At 43.9% G+C, this 23,089-nt stretch overlaps 1 protein-coding gene across 4 annotated transcripts in view; it reads right to left on the reverse strand.

The window, feature by feature from the left end:
- Window positions 1–23,089, reverse strand: part of LOC129834860 (casein kinase I) — a 42,202-nt gene that overhangs the window by 9,108 nt on the left and 10,005 nt on the right. For 2 of the 4 annotated variants that reach the window (XM_055900193.1, XM_055900192.1), the window contains exons 3-12: window positions 22,099–22,139; window positions 19,466–19,535; window positions 8,800–8,951; window positions 8,204–8,438; window positions 7,733–7,818; window positions 7,553–7,637; window positions 7,162–7,310; window positions 6,953–7,060; window positions 4,688–4,795; window positions 1,076–1,182 (exon numbers count right to left, since the gene is read on the reverse strand). In XM_055900193.1, coding sequence (XP_055756168.1) covers window positions 1,076–1,182; window positions 4,688–4,795; window positions 6,953–7,060; window positions 7,162–7,310; window positions 7,553–7,637; window positions 7,733–7,818; window positions 8,204–8,438; window positions 8,800–8,951; window positions 19,466–19,535; window positions 22,099–22,139 — 1,141 coding nt within the window. The remainder of the gene's footprint in view (window positions 1–1,075; window positions 1,183–4,687; window positions 4,796–6,952; window positions 7,061–7,161; window positions 7,311–7,552; window positions 7,638–7,732; window positions 7,819–8,203; window positions 8,439–8,799; window positions 8,952–19,465; window positions 19,536–22,098; window positions 22,140–23,089) is intronic. The other 2 variants (XM_055900194.1, XM_055900195.1) reach the window with 1 other exon arrangement.

A 23,089-nucleotide genomic window follows, 5' to 3' on the forward strand; every position in this document is an offset into this window, starting at 1 on the left:
GGAAGGAGAGAAACAACAAGAGAAAAATAGAGCTTTACGCCTCATTGCTATGGAAACCCTGTTGTCACATTAATTGAACTGTCTTCTGGGGCCCTGGCTTTCAATGCAGTGGGATCATATCAAAGAGGAAGTCTATTGATGACGGGAAAATCAAAGGGCCAGCGGAAAACATATCAAAAGGGTATATGAATGAACAAGTGGGAGACAAACCAATCACCTAACAATTTCAAACATATTTTCTAACGCCCTTTATGTCAGCAATGCCAAAGAGCAAGCAATGCAGACGCACGGTGGCTAGGAAAAAATCCCTAGAAAGGCAGGAACCTAGGAAGAAACCTAGAGGGGAACCAGGCTGGGGGACAACAGACACTGGTGGATTAGATTATATCGAAGGACAAAACACTCAATGTTGTCATTCACTATGCTGTGTATGTTACAGGTATTTCATTCACCAAAAATGTCAGTAGGTCCATCTAATTTTGGGTAATCCTAGAGATATTACATGATATGCACTGAGTTTTGATATGCTCATTGCATTCTATGAGTTTTAATTTGTTCTTCTCTTGCTGCACTGAGCTTATGAGAAGTGAGAGGATATCTGGGGGGGGGGGGGGGAATAAAGGAGCAGTCCCAACCTTACCAAGACAAAGGATTGTAATAGGGACACGCAGGACACAGGCTTAGAAAGTACACAACCAGGAAGCAACACACACAGAGGGGACAGTGTAAGGAGAGAGGTAAAGCAGAGGGAGTAGGAGAGAGAGAGAGAGATGAGGAGGAGGAGGAGAGGTGAAGCAGAGGGAGTAGGAGAGAGAGAGAGATGAGGAGGAGAGGTAAAGCAGAGGGAGTAGGAGAGAGAGAGAGATGAGGAGGAGAGGTAAAGCAGAGGGAGTAGGAGAGAGAGAGAGATGAGGAGGAGAGGTGAAGCAGAGGGAGTAGGGGAGAGAGAGAGAGAGATGGAGGAGGAGAGGTGAAGCAGAGGGAGTAGGGGAGAGAGAGAGAGAGAGAGATGGAGGAGGAGAGGTGAAGCAGAGGGAGTAGGAGAGAGAGAGATGAGGGGTGAGCTGATACATACTTGGCCTCATCCACCACCTCCACCTCAGCCTGGACTGTGATTGGTGCGTTGGAGTGGGTTGCCAGAGGGTCATCGGCATTCAGCTCCCCATTGGTTGAACTGACCACCTGTGGCACACGGAGAGAGGTTTGAGTCAGGTGGAGTCAATGACCGTTTCCACAACTTCACCGCTCAAAAACAGTGCCAGTCCATGACGCACACACACACACACACACACGATGTATACTGCAAGTAATATCATCTATTGTGTTCTGCATCAAAATCGTATTTATTGAAATATTATCAAGCTTTGTCAAGCAGTTTTAGCGTCTCACATTTTAAAGAAATATATATACTTTTCAATCTTAAATTAACCTCTGCGAATATTTATCAAGAGGTGTGAGTAAAATGTGCGGCATAAATGTATTACACCAGCCATTAAATCACACTATACTGAAGCCCTAAAATGCAGGGGAATTATTTGATGAAGATTTGGTCCCGTGTGGCTCAGTTGGTAGAGCATGGCGCTTGCAACGCCAGGGTTGTGGGTTCATTCCCCACGGGGGGACCAGGATGAATATGTATGAACTTTCCAATTTGTAAGTCGCTCTGGATAAGAGCGTCAGCTAAATGACTTAAATGTAAATTTAGGATTTATTTAATCAAAAACATGCATTGCTAAACCAAGTCAACTCAACCTGCATTCCTATCACAGCACCAAACACAACAAGGATCAATCTGGTTGTATAATGTCAGTTTGTCATGGTTATTAGGGAATTTAGTCATTTCATCTGAGCTCCTAGAGTGTGGCTCTCCTCATCTTTTTAAAGTGTTCTACTCCGCCAGCCAGCCAGCACCTCAACTAATAAACAGGTGTTCTACTCCGCTAGCCAGCACCTCACCTAATAAACAGGTGTTCTACTCCGCCAGCCAGCCAGCACCTCACCTAATAAACAGGTGTTCTACTCCGCCAGCCAGCACCTCACCTAATAAACAGGTGTTCTACTCCGCTAGCCAGCCAGCACCTCACCTAATAAACAGGTGTTCTACTCCGCCAGCCAGCCAGCACCTCACCTAATAAACAGGTGTTCTACTCCGCTAGACAGCACCTCACCTAATAAACAGGTGTTCTACTCCGCCAGCCAGCCAGCACCTCACCTAATAAACAGGTGTTCTACTCCGCCAGCCAGCACCTCACCTAATAAACAGGTGTTCTACTCCGCCAGCCAGCACCTCACCTAATAAACAGGTGTTCTACTCCGCCAGCCAGCCAGCACCTCACCTAATAAACAGGTGTTCTACTCCGCCAGCCAGCCAGCACCTCACCTAATAAACAGGTGTTCTACTCCGCTAGCCAGCACCTCACTTAATAAACAGGTGTTCTACTCCGCCAGCCAGCCAGCACCTCGCCTAATAAACAGGTGTTCTACTCGGCCAGCCAGGCAGCACCTCGCCTAATAAACAGGTGTTCTACTCCGCCAGCCAGGCACCTCGCCTAATAAACAGGTGTTCTACTCCGCCAGCCAGGCACCTCGCCTAATAAACAGGTGTTCTACTCCGCCAGCCAGGCACCTCGCCTAATAAACAGGTGTTCTACTCCGCCAGCCAGCACCTCACCTAATAAACAGGTGTTCTACTCCGCCAGCCAGCACCTCGCCTAATAAACAGGTGTTCTACTCCGCCAGCCAGCACCTCGCCTAATAAACAGGTGTTCTACTCCGCCAGCCAGCCAGCACCTCTCCTAATAAACAGGTGTTCTGCTCCGCCAGCCAGCCAGGCAGCACCTCACCTAATAAACAGGTGTTCTGCTCCGCCAGCCAGCCAGCACCTCACCTAATAAACAGGTGTTCTGCTCCGCCAGCCAGCCAGCACCTCTCCTAATAAACAGGTGTTCTGCTCCGCCAGCCAGCCAGCACCTCTCCTAATAAACAGGTGTTCTGCTCCGCCAGCCAGCCAGGCAGCACCTCACCTAATAAACAGGTGTTCTGCTCCGCCAGCCAGCCAGGCAGCACCTCACCTAATAAACAGGTGTTCTGCTCCGCCAGCCAGCCAGCACCTCACCTAATAAACAGGTGTTCTGCTCCGCCAGCCAGCCAGCCAGCACCTCACCTAATAAACAGGTGTTCTGCTCCGCCAGCCAGCCAGCCAGCACCTCACCTAATAAACAGGTGTTCTGCTCCGCCAGCCAGCCAGCCAGCACCTCACCTAATAAACAGGTGTTCTGCTCCGCCAGCCAGCCAGCCAGCACCTCACCTAATAAACAGGTGTTCTGCTCCGCCAGCCAGCCAGCCAGCACCTCACCTAATAAACAGGTGTTCTGCTCCGCCAGCCAGCCAGCCAGCACCTCACCTAATAAACAGGTGTTCTGCTCCGCCAGCCAGCCAGCCAGCACCTCACCTAATAAACAGGTGTTCTGCTCCGCCAGCCAGCCAGCCAGCCAGCACCTCACCTAATAAACAGGTGTTCTGCTCCGCCAGCCAGCCAGCACCTCACCTAATAAACAGGTGTTCTGCTCCGCCAGCCAGCCAGCACCTCACCTAATAAACAGGTGTTCTACTCCGCTAGCCAGCACCTCTCCTAAACAGGTGTTCTACTCCGCTAGCCAGCACCTCTCCTAAACAGGTGTTCTACTCCGCCAGCCAGCACCTCTCCTAAACAGGTGTTCTACTCCGCCAGCCAGCACCTCTCCTAAACAGGTGTTCTACTCCGCCAGCCAGCACCTCTCCTAAACAGGTGTTCTACTCCGCCAGCCAGCACCTCTCCTAAACAGGTGTTCTACTCCGCCAGCCAGCACCTCTCCTAAACAGGTGTTCTACTCCGCTAGCCAGCACCTCTCCTAAACAGGTGTTCTACTCCGCTAGCCAGCACCTCTCCTAAACAGGTGTTCTACTCCGCTAGCCAGCACCTCTCCTAAACAGGTGTTCTACTCCGCTAGCCAGCACCTCTCCTAAACAGGTGTTCTACTCCGCTAGCCAGCACCTCTCCTAAACAGGTGTTCTACTCCGCTAGCCAGCACCTCTCCTAAACAGGTGTTCTACTCCGCTAGCCAGCACCTCTCCTAAACAGGTGTTCTACTCCGCTAGCCAGCACCTCTCCTAAACAGGTGTTCTACTCCGCTAGCCAGCACCTCTCCTAAACAGGTGTTCTACTCCGCTAGCCAGCACCTCTCCTAAACAGGTGTTCTACTCCGCTAGCCAGCACCTCTCCTAAACAGGTGTTCTACTCCGCTAGCCAGCACCTCTCCTAAACAGGTGTTCTACTCCGCTAGCCAGCACCTCTCCTAAACAGGTGTTCTACTCCGCTAGCCAGCACCTCACCTGAACAGGTGTTTGTTTCTTTCGCCTCCAGATTAGTTTGACATAACCAGTCGTGACCTGTTTCGAAGCTTGTCTTTCCAAACACACAGGGAAAGAAGACCAAGGGCTATCAGCTGTAGGACAAAAGATGTGTGAGCACACACACCAAACCTCTAACTCTGTCACAAACACCTCCAGACTCAAGTATGCCACTGATGTGTAACGTATGCCATGGACATACTTGTGGTGGACCCCGGCACACCATGTGAGGAAACAGGGGACGGAGGGGGAAGTGGACAACGGACTGATGGGTCAACGTGGAGTTGTAGTAGTGTACCTGCACTGAGCCCCCGTGCCTGTCCGATGCCAGGTGGGAGGCCATGTAGGAGGAGTTTGTCCGACTGGGCTGCACTTCCCATGCTCCCCTCCGGTCAGAAGCTGCCGTCTGCTCAGGGAGTTGTGGTGGTGATGGAAGGGAAAGGGAGTGAGGGTGGGGTGGGTCGTTGCAAGTTTGGGTGGAATGGGTGGGGGCGGGGGTTAATTGTGTGTGGGGGCGTGACCAGGTATCATGCAAAGCGGCACGAGAAAGGAAAGGAAACAAAGCAGAGATGAATAAAAAAGGCGAAGCAGGAAACTGCAATAGTGACCGAGGGCCGGATACTAACTTGGCGCTACGCACATTCCACTCAAAACTTTTGCATAAATCTCCCCCACTGAAATCAATGGGTGCTATACACAAAACTAAGTTAGAGTAAGGCGTGAGCTTCACAAGTTGGGATTTGGCCCTGAGTGAACCAGTCATCACACGACAGAATAAACACAGGGCAGTTGACTACATGCAGGATTCAATCAACGAGACTGTAATACATGAATACAGTGGCAAGAAAGTATGTGAACCCTTTGGAATTATCTGGATTTCTGCATGAATTGGTCAAAAAATTTGATCTGATCTTCATCCAAGTCACCACAGACAAACACAGTCTGCTTAAACTAATAACTCAAATTATTGTATTTTCTTGTCTATATTGAATACATAGTTTAAAACATTCACAGTGTGGGTTGGAAAAAGTATGTGAACCCCTAGGCTAATGACTACTCCAAAATCGAGATGCTGTGGCATGACCTCAAAAGAACGGTTCACACCAGTCATCCCAAGAATATTGCTGATCTGAAATAGTTTTGTAAAGAGGAATGGTCCAAAATTCCTCCTGACCATTTTGCAGGTCTGATCCGCAACTACAGAAAACTTCAGTTGAGGTTATTGCTGCCAAAGGAGGGTCAACCAGTTATTAAATCCAAGGGTTCACATACTTTTTCCACCCTGCAGGGTGAATGTTTATACAGTGTTTTCAATAAAGACATGAAAACATATAATTGTTTGTGTGTTATTAGATTAAGCAGACTGCGTTTGTCTATTGTTGTGACTTAGATAAAGATCAGATCAAATGTTATGACCAATTTTTGCAGAAATCCAGGTAATTCCAAAGGGTTCACATACCTTTTTCTTGCCACAGTACGTCTCTTTTGGCAGTTTATTTAAAAGAGTAAGAATGATATAAGTGTCCGCATATCAACTAGCAACATTCAATGTGTGAGCTAGGTTCAGACTGAGATTTCCCATTGTGATGCGACTGTGGTGAGGTGATGGTTAACTTCCTCAAAGCCTGATTGCCCTCTCTGGTATTTGGCCAGTGTTGAGGAATGCATGCAGAGGTGGCATGTGCAAAAGGTTAAGGTAGCCCCTTATGAATCAAATGCTTGTCAAAGGGTTCAAAGCCACTGTGCACTGGCAAATAAAGTTAGCATTAAACTTACTTTGGTAAGGAACACAATTATACATAACATTTTGAACCAGAAAATACAAAAAAGTTAAATCCCAGATATACCTTTAATGTTCCGTTAAATGCCAGGAGATTTATACACATGCATCTTTGCCATTATGTGCGTCAAACAAGCCCCGCAGTCTTGCATGCTTAATAAGCCCCGCAGTCTTGCATGCTTAATAAGCGTCGCAGTTGGCTGCAGCTGTGGGATCCAACCACCATTGTTTATTTAACAGAGTAGGAATGATGAGTCTGACTCAGTGGGTTATGGCCTGGAGCTGCTGTGGTACCTCCCCACCACACCCAAGGGACCCACTCTGTAAACTCCCCCCACCACAGATTCTAAAACTTGCTCTTCAGTAAGTAGGTGGAGGAGGAGGAGGGTTCAGTGTTGGAGGATGTAGGTTACTCTAATCAAATCAAGCTTTATCTATATTGACATGGATGCAATGCGCTTTACAGAAAAAAAGAAAAAATAGTACAAATTAAATATTTATAACAGAGGATAAATAAAAAAACTCAAACTGAAAGACTAAAAAGCACCCTAAAGAAAAGCAGTTAAATGTGTTTTAAGATCCCTTTTAAATATGTCCACAGTTTCGGTCCCCCTCAAGTTCTCCGGCAGGCTAATCCAGAGGGGGGATAGTAACTAAAGGGGTAACGTAGCAGCCGTTATAATACTGTGGTTAGGACACTCCCTTGTCAAATCATCAGTGTGGATCAGGGGTCTCCAGAGCCAGTTGAACTGGCAGCTCTGGGAAAGTGGAGGTCCAGCTTACCTGATTCCTAATGGGTTGGTGCTGCGAGGGCCGGTCTCTGTGCGGGTGGCTCTCTCTCGTGATGGCAGATGCCCCAGAGTCCATGTTGACAGTCCCCACTGGTGTTGGCTATGGGGTACAACAGTAAACCAGTGTTATATTGTAGCTAAAATACTTAGGCCTGCTCTATGTTTCCCCCTCAATATTAGTCAGTGAGTGGAGTTACATACTATCTGCCTGCCGACCCAGTCGTAGGTGTAATCGAAGGTGTATCCTTTCCGTTCAAACAGCTCTGTAAACAGGGTCCTCAGGTATTCGTAGTCAGGCTTTTCAAAGAAATCCAACCGTCTTACGTAACGCAAATAGGTGGCCATCTCCTCTGTAACAGCAAACACCCAATGTAGATTTGAATGAGTCATCTGCACCATTGAGTAATGTGAGAAACAATACAACATCCTGAAGCATAGTCATGGGGCTCCAAAAGCACTCTGGCCTACAACTAGCTAAATTACCATCATCATCATCATCATCATCATCATCAAAAAAATAAAAAAAATAATACAGAACGTGTTGCATTAAAAACAACTTCAGATTTGGATGAGAGAAATGGTCAGGCTGTACCTGGGAAGCTCTCACAGAGAACCTCAACGGGAGTGTTTCTTTTCGTGTCTCCGATCTTCTGGTATCGTTCTTTCAGTGTATCAGCCTGTGAAAGAACCACATAAAAAAGTTTAACATCTGTACGTTGCTACAAACACAGCACAAGTGGGAAATCTCAGAGGACCTGCTGACGTCACATACCTTTAGTCCTTGCCACGGTAGACTCCCACGGAGGAAGTACATGAACATGTGACCCAAGGCTTCCAGGTCGTCTCGACGACTTTGTTCTATTAACAAAAACCAGTGAGAGTCACTTCAAAAGGAAGAAAACGCAGTGAGCCATGATTAGAATTTCCTTAACTTGATTTAACCCCAACCTTTTTCTGGGAAGCTGCCTCCCTTTTTGTGATAACAGTCCAAGGGCCCTAGTCACTCATAAACCCTGGCTAAGTTATACTTAGTATTTGCAACCTTGCCAATCTTACATAAAAAATAAAAAAAAGCCCTTGACAAAGAAATGTTGCCTACTCATTGGCCAAATCCAAGGAGACATGATTTATCAAAAAGTATAAACACCTCATAACCAAGTTTCACAACACTAGCATGCTGACAAAGCAGTGTCTAACATTTACGTAAATCACCCCTTTGAAATTCTTGGCAAACCAGACATACCTTTTCCCAAATGTGTGTTGATGGACATGTATCGGGCCGTCCCGGTTAAGCTCTTGTGCTCCCGGTACGGGATGTGTTTTTTGGTTTCAGGGTCGATGTACTCTTTGGCCAGGCCAAAGTCAATGATGTGGATAATGTGGTCTTTTTTGCATCCTCCGCGCCCGATGAGAAAGTTTTCAGGCTTTACGTCTCTGTAGATTAGGTTTTTAGAGTGCACATACTCCATCCGGGAGATCTGAATAGGAAAGTCACAGGACAGTCAGTAACAGAGTGGCCTACGGAACTCTGCATGGGTACACACAGACTAGACCAATAAGTTAATCAATCAGGGTTCAATAAGGAAACAGAAACTCAACCAAAAAAATCTGATCTCAGCAGGATTGGGGTCAATTATAATCCAATTATTTTCCGGGGATGAATTCATCACTTAAAAAAAGCCCCTTTCCAAATCATGAATTGGGGAAAAAACATTTAATTACCACATTTTAAGTTCTCCTAAATTGTCCGATTTAAATTAAATTGATCTCCACCTTTGAATTGCACACCAGTTTGAACACATCTGGTAAATATAGCATTATTTGATGTTGGGAACTCACCAGCTGAATGGCAATCATTAATACAGTCTTTAGTGAGAAGGTCCTGTCACAAAGGTCAAAGAGGTCTTCTAAACTGGGGCCCAGCAGCTCTAGAACCATGGCATTATACTTCCCACAGGGCCCAAAGTAGAACACCTGGGGCAGGCCTTCCGCTGAAAGAGACCGCAGGAGAAGAGGACTATTAGAACAATACAAAGGCAGCTTCTAGTTATTGCCTTGTTTCCTGCTGACATAGTAAACCACATGTAGGTTGGTCTGACCAGTTTCAATAGACCATTTGAATTGTGTTACACTCCTGTGGACCCATGCACTGAAAGCAGAATTGAAGTGCTGGGAATGAGAGGAGCTGTAGAGTGGCCTTGTGGGGGGGGAAAGCCTTGCATGTTATTTCTGCCTCGCCTGACGATGAGAGGTTGAACCCAGGGCAGCCACAGTCATCATTGATCAGCCAGATGGGAGGAGTAGCACAGACACGGACGTTCAGAGGTTTAGAGACCGATGCCTGCCAGGTATGCACTAACCAGAGGAAAAGGAGTAGTCTAAACCCAAACAGCCTGCGGAGATGGATGGCACTGTTCAAACAGGGTCAACTGACTGCAGTGTGTTGAGACTAATGCTCTATGTAGGCTACAGATGTAGGATCTTAAATTTGATCACCCTGTTGCATGAGAACTTTCCCACAATGTAGGAGATTTAAAATGTCCAGTGTATTTGATGTTTAAAAAGGCTTCTAAAGTTTGTAATTTCCACTTTGAAATTTCAGACTTGATTTTCCCTTACGAAAAACATATCAACCACTACAAAAATGTCCATTAATAATAATAATAATAATAATAATAATGATAATCCACACTTCCCATTGCTGCAGGATAATTTGTCTGCTTTAGAAAACTGTGTTTGAAATAACAACTAAGTTACGCTTTCAACTTACTCTTGAAAGTTGTAATAGTAGAATGCAAAAGGTTCAATTTAGAAATTGGGTAGTGCATCATCAGTTTTCCTCTTGACATGTCAGTCATTGCATACCTTAGAGAGATATTTAAAACATGTAAGAAATCTGCAGATCAACTAGCCCATGTCAGGAAACATTTTTCTGTTACCCCCAAGATTTTGTTGTAATGTTTGAGTCACTCTAACACATGAATACACATTAGGCAGAATGGCAACGTGTAAAATTGCAGGAAATAAGCTTTAAACCTGCAAAACGTTCTCTATGCCAACAAGAGGTGTGTGAACAATGTGTGTCATGAACAGTGCTTGTGCCAATAGAAATAGACGTGGGATGTTCCCCAATGCTGGAAGGCGGGGCCTGAGTGAAAAGAAGTTTGGGAACCCCTGTTGTAGAGGGCTCATATGTTGACTTTCTGAAGGTTGTGTGATGAACACAGCTTTAGGTTGTGTATGGCCAGTGTCAGCAGCGATGTATTCAGCACGGGCGGAAAAGGTACCCAATTGTCATACTTGAGTAAAAGATACCTTTATAGAAAATAACTCAATTAAAAAAAGTGAAAGTCACCCAGAAAAATAGTATACGAGTAAAAGTATTTGGTTTTAAATATACGTAAGTATCAACAGTAAATGTCATTGCTAAAAAATACTTAAGTATCAAAAGTAAAAGTTGAAATCATTTCACATTCCTTATAACAAGCAAACCAGACGGCAGATTTATTATTATTATTGTTTTATTTTTTTACAGATAGCCAGAAGCATTTGGGTTTAGTGAGTCCGCCTGAACCGAGGCAGTAGGGATGTTCTCTTGATAAGCGTTTGAATTTGACCATTTTCCTGTCCTGCTAAGCATTCGAAATGTAACGAGTACTTTTGGGTGTCAGGGAAAATGTATGGAGTAGAAAGTACGTTATTTTCTTTAGGAGTGTAGTGGAGTACTAGTAAAAAGTTGTCAAAAATATAAATAGTAAAGCACAGTACAGATAGCCCAAAAACGACTTAAGCAGTACTTTAAATTATTTTAGACCACTGGTATTGAGCATCGACACTGGTAAAAATCACAAAGGAGTTCATGTGTAGGCTGTGAGTTGATTCTGTGAAGAACTCAAACTCTTAACAAAAATACAAAGCATTCAATTGACTCAGTTAAATATTGCATAGGCAACATTTTTCAAATCAACACAAGTATTTTCTAAATCGCTAAAGCTGTAGAGGTGAAAATTCTCAAAATCTGTAAAAATCAATGGTTGGATGAGAATGTCTGACATTCAATGTTGGCAGTGTTCTCTGTTTGTTTTAACAGATGACAAACATTTCCCACAGTCACAAGTCGAATCATATTATTGGGAAGTAGGCTATTGCTGCCCAGACGGTGACCTCTACACAACAGACAAAACAATACAGTCAAACAATTCAAAACAAAAACCATACACCCAAACTTCAAGAAATGTAAAAAGAAATGCTTTCATATCCAGTTCATCGATCTGATGCTGTATAATGATTTGTTCATTATTCATGGCTAACCCCCAGTAAAAATTGGTCACCTGAACTCAAAATAACTGAGAAAGTGAACTTTTAAGAACCAGCACAATCACTGCCAACCCCTGATTGGTAAATTAGAGAACAAGATCCAATGACACAGGGAAATAAAAAAAATCTGACAGAATGAATGAGACAGTATTATCAGCTAGCATCTACAGTGCCTTCAGAAAGTAGTCACACCCCTTTACTTTTGCCTCATTTGCTTGTGTTACAGCCTGAATTTAAAATGGATAAAAACATAGATTTTTTTTAGCACTCGCATACACACAATAGCCCATATTATGAAAGTGGAATGAACATTGAACATTACATATGTAACTTGCTTAACAAGTTACATAAGTTGAAAGGATTCATTATGTGTGCAACAATAGCATTTAACATGATCTTTGAATGACTACCTCATCTATGTACCCCACGCATACAATTATCTGTAAGGTCTCTCAGTTGAGCAGTGAATTTCAAAACAGATTCAACCACAAAGACCAGGGAGGTTTTCCAAAACCTCGCAAAGGGCAGATGGGTTCAAATAAAAAAAGAAGACATTGAATATCACTTTGAGCATGGTGAAGTTATTAATTACACTTCGGATGGTGTATTAACACACCCAGTCACTACAAAGATACAGGCGTCCTTCCTAACTCAGTTGCCGGAGAGGAAGGAAACCGCTCATGGATTTCACCATGAGGCCAATGGTGACTTTAAAACAGTTAAGAGTTTAATGGCTGTGATAGGAGAAAACTGAGGATGGATCAACAACATCCACAATACTAACCTAATTGAGTGAAAAGGAAGCCTGTACAGAAAAAAAAGCATCCTGTTTGCAACAAGGCACTAAAGTAATACTGCAAAGAATGTGGCAGGGCAATTAACTTTATGTGCTGAATCAAAGTAATATGTTTGGGGCAAATCCAATACAACACATTACTGTGTACCACTCCTCATATTTTCAAGCGTAGTGGTGCCTGCATCATGTTATGGGTACGCTTGTAAACGTTAAGGACTGGGGAGTTTCAGGATTAAAAAAAACTGAATGGAGCTAAGCACAGGCAAAGTCCTAGAGGAAAACCTGGTTCAGTCTGCTTTCCACCAGACACTGGGAGATAAATTCACCTTTCAGCAGGCCAATAACGTAAAACACTAGGCCAAATCTACATTGGAATTACTTACCAAGAAGACCGTGAGGACTTCAATATGCTTGAAAATGTATGGCAAGACCTGAAAATGGTTGTCTAGTAATGATCAACAACCAACAGGGCCTAAAATGAACACCCGCTACCTGCGGGTAGATTTTGACATTGGCGGGTAAGATGTCTATTTCACCAGGCACGTTGGCGGGTGGTCAGGGCTCCACAGTGCGAGCATTTCACTCGCATTTGTCAATAAAAATAGTTAAGTACGATCACATTTGCAGTAAAATAAATGCTGCAGCAGCTGTTTTCATAGTATTTCTGCTGTTTTGTATCATAGCTGGTAAATTAATCACACAAAGTCAAAGAACTACGAATCCTATATAGCCTATTCCATCTTGCGCAGCAACACTGCCTGGCTGGCGGCTATGCGCACGTGAAGAGCTGCGCCCAGGCATAAACCGGATGTCTGCTGAAGTGAGACTTTGTCCTTGTGTTTCTTGGCAAATTATGCTGTTTTATTCACAAGCTAGGTTGTTTTTGTTTGCATTTCAACTGCTAGAGAAGAGAAGACAACACTTCTACTAAGACTAAATCTCACAGGGAAAAACATGACTGGAGGTGTGGAAAGCGCTTAGAGACTTTCCCAGAAAGACTCACTGCTGTAATCACTGCCAAAGGCGATTCTAATGTATTGACTCAGGGGGTTGAATACTTATCGAATCAAGATAGTGTTTGATTTTTCAGTAATTTATAACTAATGTTAGAATTTTTTTCCCACTTTGACTGACTACTTTTGGTAGATTGTTGACAAAAATTGACAATTAAATCTATGTTAAACCCACTTTGTAACAGAACAAAATGTGGAAAAAGTCGAGGGGTGTGAATATTTTCTGAAGGCAATGTACACTAGGGGGGAATAAACAGCTGGAACAGGTTCTATTTTGTGCTGTGTCGGGGGCCAATTAGCCTGTTTTGTAGGTTGCCAATTGTGAAACAGGAGTAGGCATTGACATCTCGGGTGCTCGCGGGGAGCCAAGGCAGGAGTGAAAAACCAAGTGGCACCATGGGGATGAGCTGTGAAAAAGGGCTAATAAGAGGCTTCAAACAGGACCTCCCATTTCCCTGCCAAGGGGCAGAAGATGCATGGTGGAATAGATTTAGCTAACTGGGACATTTTGATCCTGCTGTAGACTGATGTTCAAGTTCTGTCAATGACATATCATAATCAGGGAGACAATAAAAGGACAGGTTTACCTCACCAAATCTAGTTTGTCAGGCCTAAAATACGAGCGACACAGGTGGCCAAACAAGTCATTACTGCAGCGGAAGCAGACTCATCCATCCTGGACAGATGACTGAGCAGCCTGGGCCTTAAGGCAATAAAACATGAATTTATGGGAAGGATTGGCTGGCTGGAGAGCGCTTTGATGAACCATTAGTATCCACTTTCAAGCCATTGTGCACATCAGATATTCTCATAACACTGCAGCACTGTGCTTATAATTCTGAACAAGGTGCTCCTGTACTCTACTCATAGTATTGAGATGTTTTAACCAAATAAAATGTTTCAACTGTTGCACCATTTTAAAAACTACTACCATATGCCAACCTTGCCTGACGACTCAAACCGAATTCTTCCACTGCTCTTTGTTCGCTACAGTCTGAGATTGCCATCATTAAAAGTTGTTTGTGGGGGATGTCAGAATGAGGGGTGTTGTACAAAACAGTCATTAGATAATTTCTAACCAAAGCAGAGTATCAAAGCCAGTGACACATTCTCAAAAAACTGCTTTACCCACGTGTGTTCTGGCTCTGGTCCAACCCATCAGTTTCTGGGACCAATCCGAACGGTTAGAATGTGTTTGCGTTCTATAAATCATTGGGGAGGTGATTAGATCCAGACTCATTGCGGAGAAGCAACTAACGTCCGTGGGCGTGTTGTAGCGTTTGGCCGGAGAAAGGAGTTTGGGTAGCCTGGAAAATGCCAACCACCAATAGCTGACAATACAAGGAAACTCGTTCTCTCCGAAACAAGTCCAGACATGCCCACAGGGATTTTCTGATATGCAGGGGAATTTCCAAACTTACTGAACTCCCAGAGAGAAAATAAGTTCATACTGTGAAGATGTAGTAGGTCTATATCAAGCAGCGTTGTGTGTTATTACAGTCAATATTTATTAAGTCCATGGAAGAGAAAGATCGTTTGAGCAACCTTCACTAGGGTTGGGCAATATCTGGATACATCCAGCCATCCACCTGTCCAAACATCCTTGATATACGATTGTATTACCTTTTCTTTTTTCTTTCCCCCCCGGGGCTGGGGAGAGCACGTCACTGCAACCCTCACAATAAAATATTAAGTTGAAGCTGGTACGTCTTTGGAGACAAAGGAAGATATTATATTAAGGGCACATATTAAGTATAACTAAAACATTCAGTATTTTGAGAATCACCGTAGAAACGGTCCCGTGTTTAGGTCCTGTGGTGAACGAGCGAGAGGAAGAAGGGCAGAGAAAAATCCAACTTAACAGCAACCTGTCCCTGTCAACCTGTCCCAGCCAGTCAGCCCTAGAGCACATTGACTGCCTGCAGACACACCTACAGAGCTGTCATGTGACTGATCCTTCTATGCCGGTGTATGACATGCCTAAGGAGCCGTCATGTGACTGATCCATCTATGCCGGCGTATGACACGCCTACAGACCCGTCATGTGACTGATCCATCTATGCCGGTGTATGGGAAAAGGGCTACAGATAATGTTGCTCTGGAACAAAGTTCTTTCAATAAACACATGAGAGGAAGGGGGAGGTCTCTCCTCTCATCTCTTCTCTGGGAGCAGCGGTGCTTGTAAGACTAGGTCGGTTGGAGGCTGCAGCTAAGAGGCAGTCATGCTGAAAGCCATAGGAGGAACACATCATGGTTATTTCTGGAAATGAAAAATGAGTAGCCCAACCCTCCCACGCTACAAATGTTCCCAAGCAAACATTTACTTGACAACACTTTGGATAATATTGTGTGAGTTTGTTTGGACAAGTCGAATAGAATCAGGGTGCTTTTCGCCTGCAATTTCTCCTTGCACAGCACCAAGTGACATGGACTGGGTGGGTAGAGAGTAGGTTTTGCTGTACATCTCATTGGCAAGTCTTGATCCTCTTCTTACTACCTATAGAACCATCCACCCAGAAACATTAGGTGTACCGTTTCACTGTGAAGTACCTCACAGCAAGATGATATGGCAAAGGGTTTAGTCTTCTATACAAACAACGACCGCACACAGCCCCAATCTGAAAGGGCAGAGATTAAGCTGCTCTCTTTCTTTAAGAAGAACAGCATCGTTCCACCAAACAGGATGCTTCCATTCATCTCAATTAGATGTGGTTGAATCATTAATCCATCTGTTTATCCCTCACATCTAGAGCCAACATCTGCCCTCAATGGGAGCAAGACAATGATCCTGAGGGGAGTCGGGATTTAAATGTGCAAGTGCATGTTGAGACTTATGCAGAGCTATACAAGTTAGCTCGTTTCCCCATAAATCCCTAGACTTATTCAAGTCAGTAGGAACAAGCAGGGCAACTTTTATTGAACAAATTCAGCTCGGTTTAAATTTCATTTAGCTTTTCTGCTGAGTCACCTTCAGATGATTGGCCGGTTGGTTTATGGGCTAGGTGTCTCCTGGCCTGATCCAATCAGAGGCTGTAATGGTGACCAGAGAGCTGGTGTAGTGGTACAGTGCTGGGCATGGCTCCTGCCAGGGCCTTTACTTGGCACGCTGGATGAAAAGCCAAAATGAGTGTGACATCATGGCATTTGGAGCATAGAACATTTTCACATACCCAAAAAGCCTGGGTAGGAGGTAGAAAAAAGAAAATAAAAAAGCAGAATGTCTTTTCCCCACTAGCACAGACTTTGCTGATAAAGGGAAAATGTACTATGATTGCAATATGTTGTCTCACCTAGCGATCTTAGGATGAATGCACTAATTGTAAGTCGCTCTGGATAAGGGCATCTGCAAAATGACTAAAATGTAATATGAGGTAAGTTAGTGCTTAGACAGGCAGTCCCACTAAATAATGAATGAGTTTCCGCATGGTTGGCTTTTTCCACTCTTTACGTCTGCGAGCGTGACAGTAGACGCGGCATGCTCTTTGTTGGACTAGCCCAAGGGTGGGCAACATATGGCCTTGCAGTCCAGATCCCATTCAATCTGGCCTGCGGGAGGTTATTTTAAGGGGGTGGGGGGAATGATTATAAAAAAATAAACATCAGGCCACTCTTGATCGTCTAAAACTAGATCGAAAGTATGTAGAAATAATGGACCTGCACGTTTTCAAATAACTTCAATTTTTCTGGTCCGCAAATTGCTTTTGACTAAATAAATATTATCCGAATTTGGAAATCCCGATGGGGCCCTTGAGCCAAAATTATTTCTCACCCCTGGACTAGACAATACTCACACCAACCGGTCTACTCTGTAGGGCAAAGGCACTAGGCAGCGCCGTCAGAGAGCTGTGACCTGTGCAAAAGAACCAGACCTACCTTCACATTCCAACCCAGACGCAAGAATTGGAGAACAAACTGGTTGTACATATCAGCCACTCTTGAAGGACAATGGAAGTCCAATAGGAAGTGGCTCTGTACTTGAAAGATAATGGAAGTCCAATAGGAAGTGGTTCTGTACTTGAAAGATAATGGAAGTCCAATAGGAAGTGGTTCTGTACTTGAAAGACAATGGAAGTCCAATAGGAAGTGGTTCTGTACTTGAAAGATAATGGAAGTCCAATAGGAAGTGGTTCTGTACTTGAAAGACAATGGAAGTCCAATAGGAAGTGGTTCTGTACTTGAAAGACAATGGAAGTCCAATAGGAAGTGGTTCTGTACTTGAAAGATAATGGAAGTCCAATAGGAAGTGGTTCTGTACTTGAAAGACAATGGAAGTCCAATAGGAAGTGGTTCTGTATTATTAAAAACTGACATGCTTCAGCTTTGAAGCTTAATCTTAAAACTCCTGATTATGAAACAAAGAGCAACCTACTCCTCAGTTGCAATTGATGTTGTTGTCTGATGCACTAGCCTGCTCCATAGTTGGCTGGCGTGAGCCTGACAAGGACATATCCTATCTCCATTTCTGGAAGAATGACCTTCGGTAGAGCTTTTACTGCTTTCCCAACAAACAAAGAAAACACCAATGAAAAAGCACTGTTTTCACCATGGTTTAATAGGAGCTTCTTAGAGCAGCTATTAAAAGATCCCTTCATTTCTATTTTATCTCAGCGTGTGGGTTTCCACCCATTTCCTCAGATACTCAGGGAGGGGAAAGAAGTAGTGTTTTCCTTAATCTAATGTTCTATAATGATCATTACGTCTTCCTGACAGTGGCTGGTGTAAGGGGGGGGGGGGGGGGGGGGGGGTTGTTGAGGGAAATGGAGTCACGGACAGTTGAAGAGGTGTCATGAATACTATTTGATGAGAAATGGAGTTGATTTTTCAACTTCCTGGATGTCTGGGTGGGGATGGAGGTATTATTTGGGGAATTGTGTGTCTTTATGTGAAACCTGCGTGAACTTTTGGGGATAACATTTCTGCCATGGGCTGTACAGCATTAACTAGTAACTGTTCTACACAGAAATGCAACAGCAGCGAGCAGCTTTTGAATGTTTAGGCAAGTTTGAACAAAATCAAATTCCTCCTCTTCTGAAGTTGATTCAAGCAGTGTGAAACATATAAGCATCAAGACAGGCACAAATGACGATGGGGAAATTATTTTTTTGTCTGACGTCCAAATCGTTTAGGCCTTTTTGCTTAAAAACGTAAACATAAAAAAAAAAAAACATGTTATCTGCAGAACTTGTTAGGTGGAGAACTTTAGACAAAAACAAGCAATTCATACAATTCCAGATTTTGTTGTATTAACAGGTCTCGTTACACAGAAAAGGCCTCCATGGTAGCAACCAGAACTGAGCTCAAATTCATCCTCAGCATCGCACACTTTCTCTCTAAACGTTGAGGTAGTGCTTAGCAATGACGCGTAGCTAGCACAGCTGGCATTTAAACGTGACACCTGTAAACTGTAAAGGTAAAGGGTCACATCTCTGCTAGGTGTTGGCGGTGGCGAATGACAGCACTTCCTGTATAGGGGGGGTGCAAATGCCGAGATCAAACACCACACAGACAAAGGAGAGGGCTTGTCGTAGCCATGCATCCACAGTCACTTATCTTCCTCCCCAGAGAACAGACACACAAACAATCAGGGCAGTTGTTCCCAGGAACATTAGGCCAGAGGAGTCTTATCAGCACTGGGGAAAGGAAGTTGCTTTCTGCTGCACCTGGTGGTGGGGGGCTTCAAGTTGTATGGGCGAGAAATACGGGGATAGCCTTTCCTTCCTGTTGTGGATTCTCCCTCCCTGGTAAACCAACAGCCTAGTGTCAAAACCAACATATGAGGTATAGTGGCAGCCTAGTGGTTAGAGCGTTGGGCCAGTAACCGAAAGGTTGCTGGATCGAATCCCCGAGCTGACAAGGTAAAAATCTGTCGTTCTGCCCCTTAGCAAGGCAGTCGATTAAGACAGCCCCCCGCACCTCTTTGATTCAGAGGGGTTAAATGTGGAAGACACATTTCAGTTGAAGGCATTCCGTTCTAAAACTGACTTGGTATCCCCCTTTCCCTTAGTGCCTGTCTTGCAAATATTGTCTCGTGCTTCATGTGTCCTACAAGCCCAAACTCCCATTGCAGGCGTGTGCACCTTTCATCTAGGTTAAGATCATAGTCTCGGCTGATGACACCAACCACAACGGATTTTAATCATTTATATTTGAGATGGCCAACCAATTTACAGGTCAAACAAGTCCCTTGCACGAAATGAAGCTGAAATATTCTCAAAATGAATGTCAAAGCTTATCGTTGTCATCTAGAGGGAGTAATCACTTATTGTGGAAATGCAGTAATCTTTTTGTTAAATCAACCAAAAACAGTTGAGTGATTGTCATGCAGGAACACAAGAACACCAGGGAACAGGAATGAAGATAATCCAGAGCGTGACCTTACCTGTACTTCCTAATGTTTTGTAGAACCGGTACTCCAAATGTAACTGTGGTGCCCTCGACTTGACTGGTTCCTGCGCGACAGGGTACAACAAAGCACTTCAATTAACAATGGGGGGGGGGGGGAATACACTTTTACTGACTGGCAGTTTCCCCCCCAGCATTTGGGTTCAAATTGCTGACTTAAATTGGAATGAGACTTTTGCCAGGTTCATAATTTTTGGTAGTACAGCAATTTATAGCCGTCTGGAGAGCTATTAGAATGGCATGAGTCATTTCCCGTGCCACAGCTTTTAGAGGCACACCTAAGCTGGCATTTCCACCAGCTACTATTTATCTGCTTGTCCAGAACAGTCCTGCCAGGCAACCATCGTGCCACACATATCCCAGCCTAGCTTGTGATGTATGAAGAGCATTAGGACTATTAACTTCAATACATGTTAACGTGACCCCTGTAAAAGATACCTGCTAAGAGCTCAGAAATCTGCATTTTCTAAAAATATCTGTTTAAATAATATAATCACCTGCGTTTTATATTGAAAGTCAAGTGTTTTGTCTTTCAATATAAATAAAGTGGTTCGGGGAGTGCAACTATAGTTTTCCTTCACCAAAAATACATTAAATGCAACACATTTGGCAGAAAATAGCTTCATTTTCATCAGATGACAACAGAAGTGCAACGGTATTTGGCTGGCAGCCACACAAGTAAATGAGCTTACAATGAATAAGCTAGTTTTTGTGTGTGCAAAAAACAATGCATGGCCATCAAATGTCTAATGTTTATTATAGAAAGAATGCAGCCAGCTACATTTACTAATGTTTTGCTTGAAGTTAATCTTGCATTTTACCAGAGAAAAGTAGACTACACTGAGAAAAGTACCTGAGAAAAGTAGCTACACATCAGTCAGAGCGCTGTCTGCTGATAGAATGCCTGTTCGTGTGAATTCTCACCGAGAGGAGAATTGCAACTGAAGCACAAAATGTGTCTGATGACAGCAGAAATTACAATAAGTTTACAAAAATGTAGTAATATATGTGTTTATAATAAAATAAAATAAAATTGGGTGAAAAACAGAGAATTCTGCGTTACATGCTAACCACGTTAGAGGTGCGAGCGTACCGCTGTGACACTCGGGAGCCCAAAATCTATGGTTTCGACCATGATTAAATAATAATGGATTGGATTTATATAGTGCCATTCTACCAAATGAGGTATTAAAAGCGCTTTACATAGTAATGAGGAAACAACCATTTTGTGCCAGAACGCTCACCACACATCAGCTAGCATTGTGGAGCGGTGAAGCATGATAAATGCCAATTAGGAATGAGGTGGATGATTAGGTGGCCATGATGGAAATGGGGCAGGTTGGGAATTTAGCAAGGACACAGAGGTTAACACCTGGAATCAGTGCCATGGGATTTTTAAATATCACAGAGTCAGGACACCGGTTTAATGTCACATCAGGAAGACGGCACCCTATGCAGGGCAATGTCCCCTTCACTGCCCTGGAGCATTGGGATTCGATCTTAAGACCAGAGGGCCCTCCAACACCACTTCCAACAGCATCTGGTCTCCCATCCAGGGACATACTAGGGGTAACCTGTTTAGCTTCAGAGGCAAGCCAGCAGTGGGATGCAGGGTGGTATGCTGGTATGCTGACAATTAGGCCTAGTCACTTCCACATAAAAAAGGACAAGTCTAATTTCCCTTTCAGTATCAATCCTCAGAAATCTTAGTTTGTAAACAAAGACTTCAGTAGCCTACAATTGATATGCATTCATTCTGCCCCGATTCTAAGCATACAGAGCAGTGCTGCTGTCAAGTGCCTCATACGACAGCCCCCAAACTCCTCTAGACCTGTCCTCCAGAGAAATTACTGCCAGGGCTCACCATGTTGACTGTCAACAACTTAAAAACAGTCTTCTGCTTCAAAGGCAGAGTCTGATGTTTTTCAGGCGACGTGTCCTCTGGGAGTGTAAAAGCGAGGCTGGTCGCATGCATGCCTCACTAGGCCTTTGCTCAATTATTGATGAGTGACAGATTATGCGTGTAGCCTACATCAGGCCTTTGGGTCACCGCTAACTGTGTTCGCAGCTTATGCCTGCCCATACCATAACCCCACTGCTACCATTGGGCACTGTTATACACGCTGTCTGCCATCTGCCCTGTACAGTCGAAACTGGGATTTATCTGTGAAGAGCACACCTCTCCAGCGTGCCAGTGTTCATCGTAGCTGAGCATTTGCCCACCGAAGTTGGTTACGACGCCGAACTACAGCCAGGTCAAGACCCTAACTGAGCACGCAGATGAGCTTCCATGAGACGGTTTCTGACAGTTTGCGCAGAAATTATTCGGTTGTGCAAACCCAGTTTTATCAGCTGTCCGGGTGGTTGGTCTCAGACGATGCTGCATGTGAAGAAGCTTCTTGATATGCCACACCTGTCAGGTGGATGGATTATCTTGGCAAAGGAGAAATGCTCACTAAACGGGATGTAAACAAATATGTCCAACAAATTGAGAAATAAGCTTATTGTGTATGGAAAATTTCCGTGATCTTTTATTTCAGCTCACGAAACCAACACGTTGTGTTAATATTTATGTTCAGTGCAGTTTATTTTTTACAGGAGAGTACTTACCAGTTTAATAGCTACATACTCGTTGGTGTAGAGATTTTTACCTGAAACAAAGCAGAGAGAGGTGGCATTCAGATAAGAGCCCTTTGGTTATTACTCAACCTACTGAAGGGCTTGCCTAAATAGAGTGTTTTGGTGTTTAGCCTAGTAGACAGCAAACGACCATCTCCAAAAGCAGTTTCAGATCAGGACAAAAAAGCTTTAGAAAAAGTGAGCTCTGTGTTGCTCAGGGGCACTTCAGTCCAGCCTCAAGAAAGGAGTGTGTATGCATCAATCTATGTCTAGACAGAGGTTTGTGTGTGACCCAATGATTTACAGTTGAAGTCAGAAGTTTACATACACCTTAGCCAAAATACATTTAAACTCAGTTTCACAATTCCTGACATTTAATCCTAGTAAAAATTCCCTGTTTTAGGACAGTTAGGATCACTTTATTTTAAGAATGTGAAATGTCAGAATAATAGTAGAGAATGATTAATTTCAGCTTTTATTTCTTTCATCACATTCTCAGTGGGTCAAAAGTTTACATACACTCAAATTAGTATTTGGTACCATTGCCTTTAAATTGTTTAACTTGGGTAAAACATTTCTGGTAGCCTTCCACAAGCTTCCCACAATAAGTTGGGTGAATTTTGGCCCATTACTCCTGACAGAACTGGTGTAACTGAGTCAGGTTTGTAGGTCACCTTGCTCGCACACACTTTTTCAGTTCTGCCCACAAATGTTCTATAGGATTGAGGTCAGGGCTTTGTGATGGCCACTCCAATACCTGGAATTTGTTGTCTTTAAGCCATTTTGCCACAACTTTGGAAGTATGCTTGGGGTCATTGTCAATTTGGAAGAACCATTTGCGACCAAGCTTTAACTTCCTGACGGATGTCTTGAGATGTTGCTTCAATATATCCACATAATTTTCCTGCCTCATGATGCCATCTATTTTGTGAAGTGCACCAGTCCCTCCTGCAGCAAAGCACCCCCACAACATGATGCTGCC

This window comes from Salvelinus fontinalis, chromosome 35 (assembly GCF_029448725.1).
Source record: "Salvelinus fontinalis isolate EN_2023a chromosome 35, ASM2944872v1, whole genome shotgun sequence".
NCBI lineage: Eukaryota > Metazoa > Chordata > Actinopteri > Salmoniformes > Salmonidae > Salvelinus > Salvelinus fontinalis.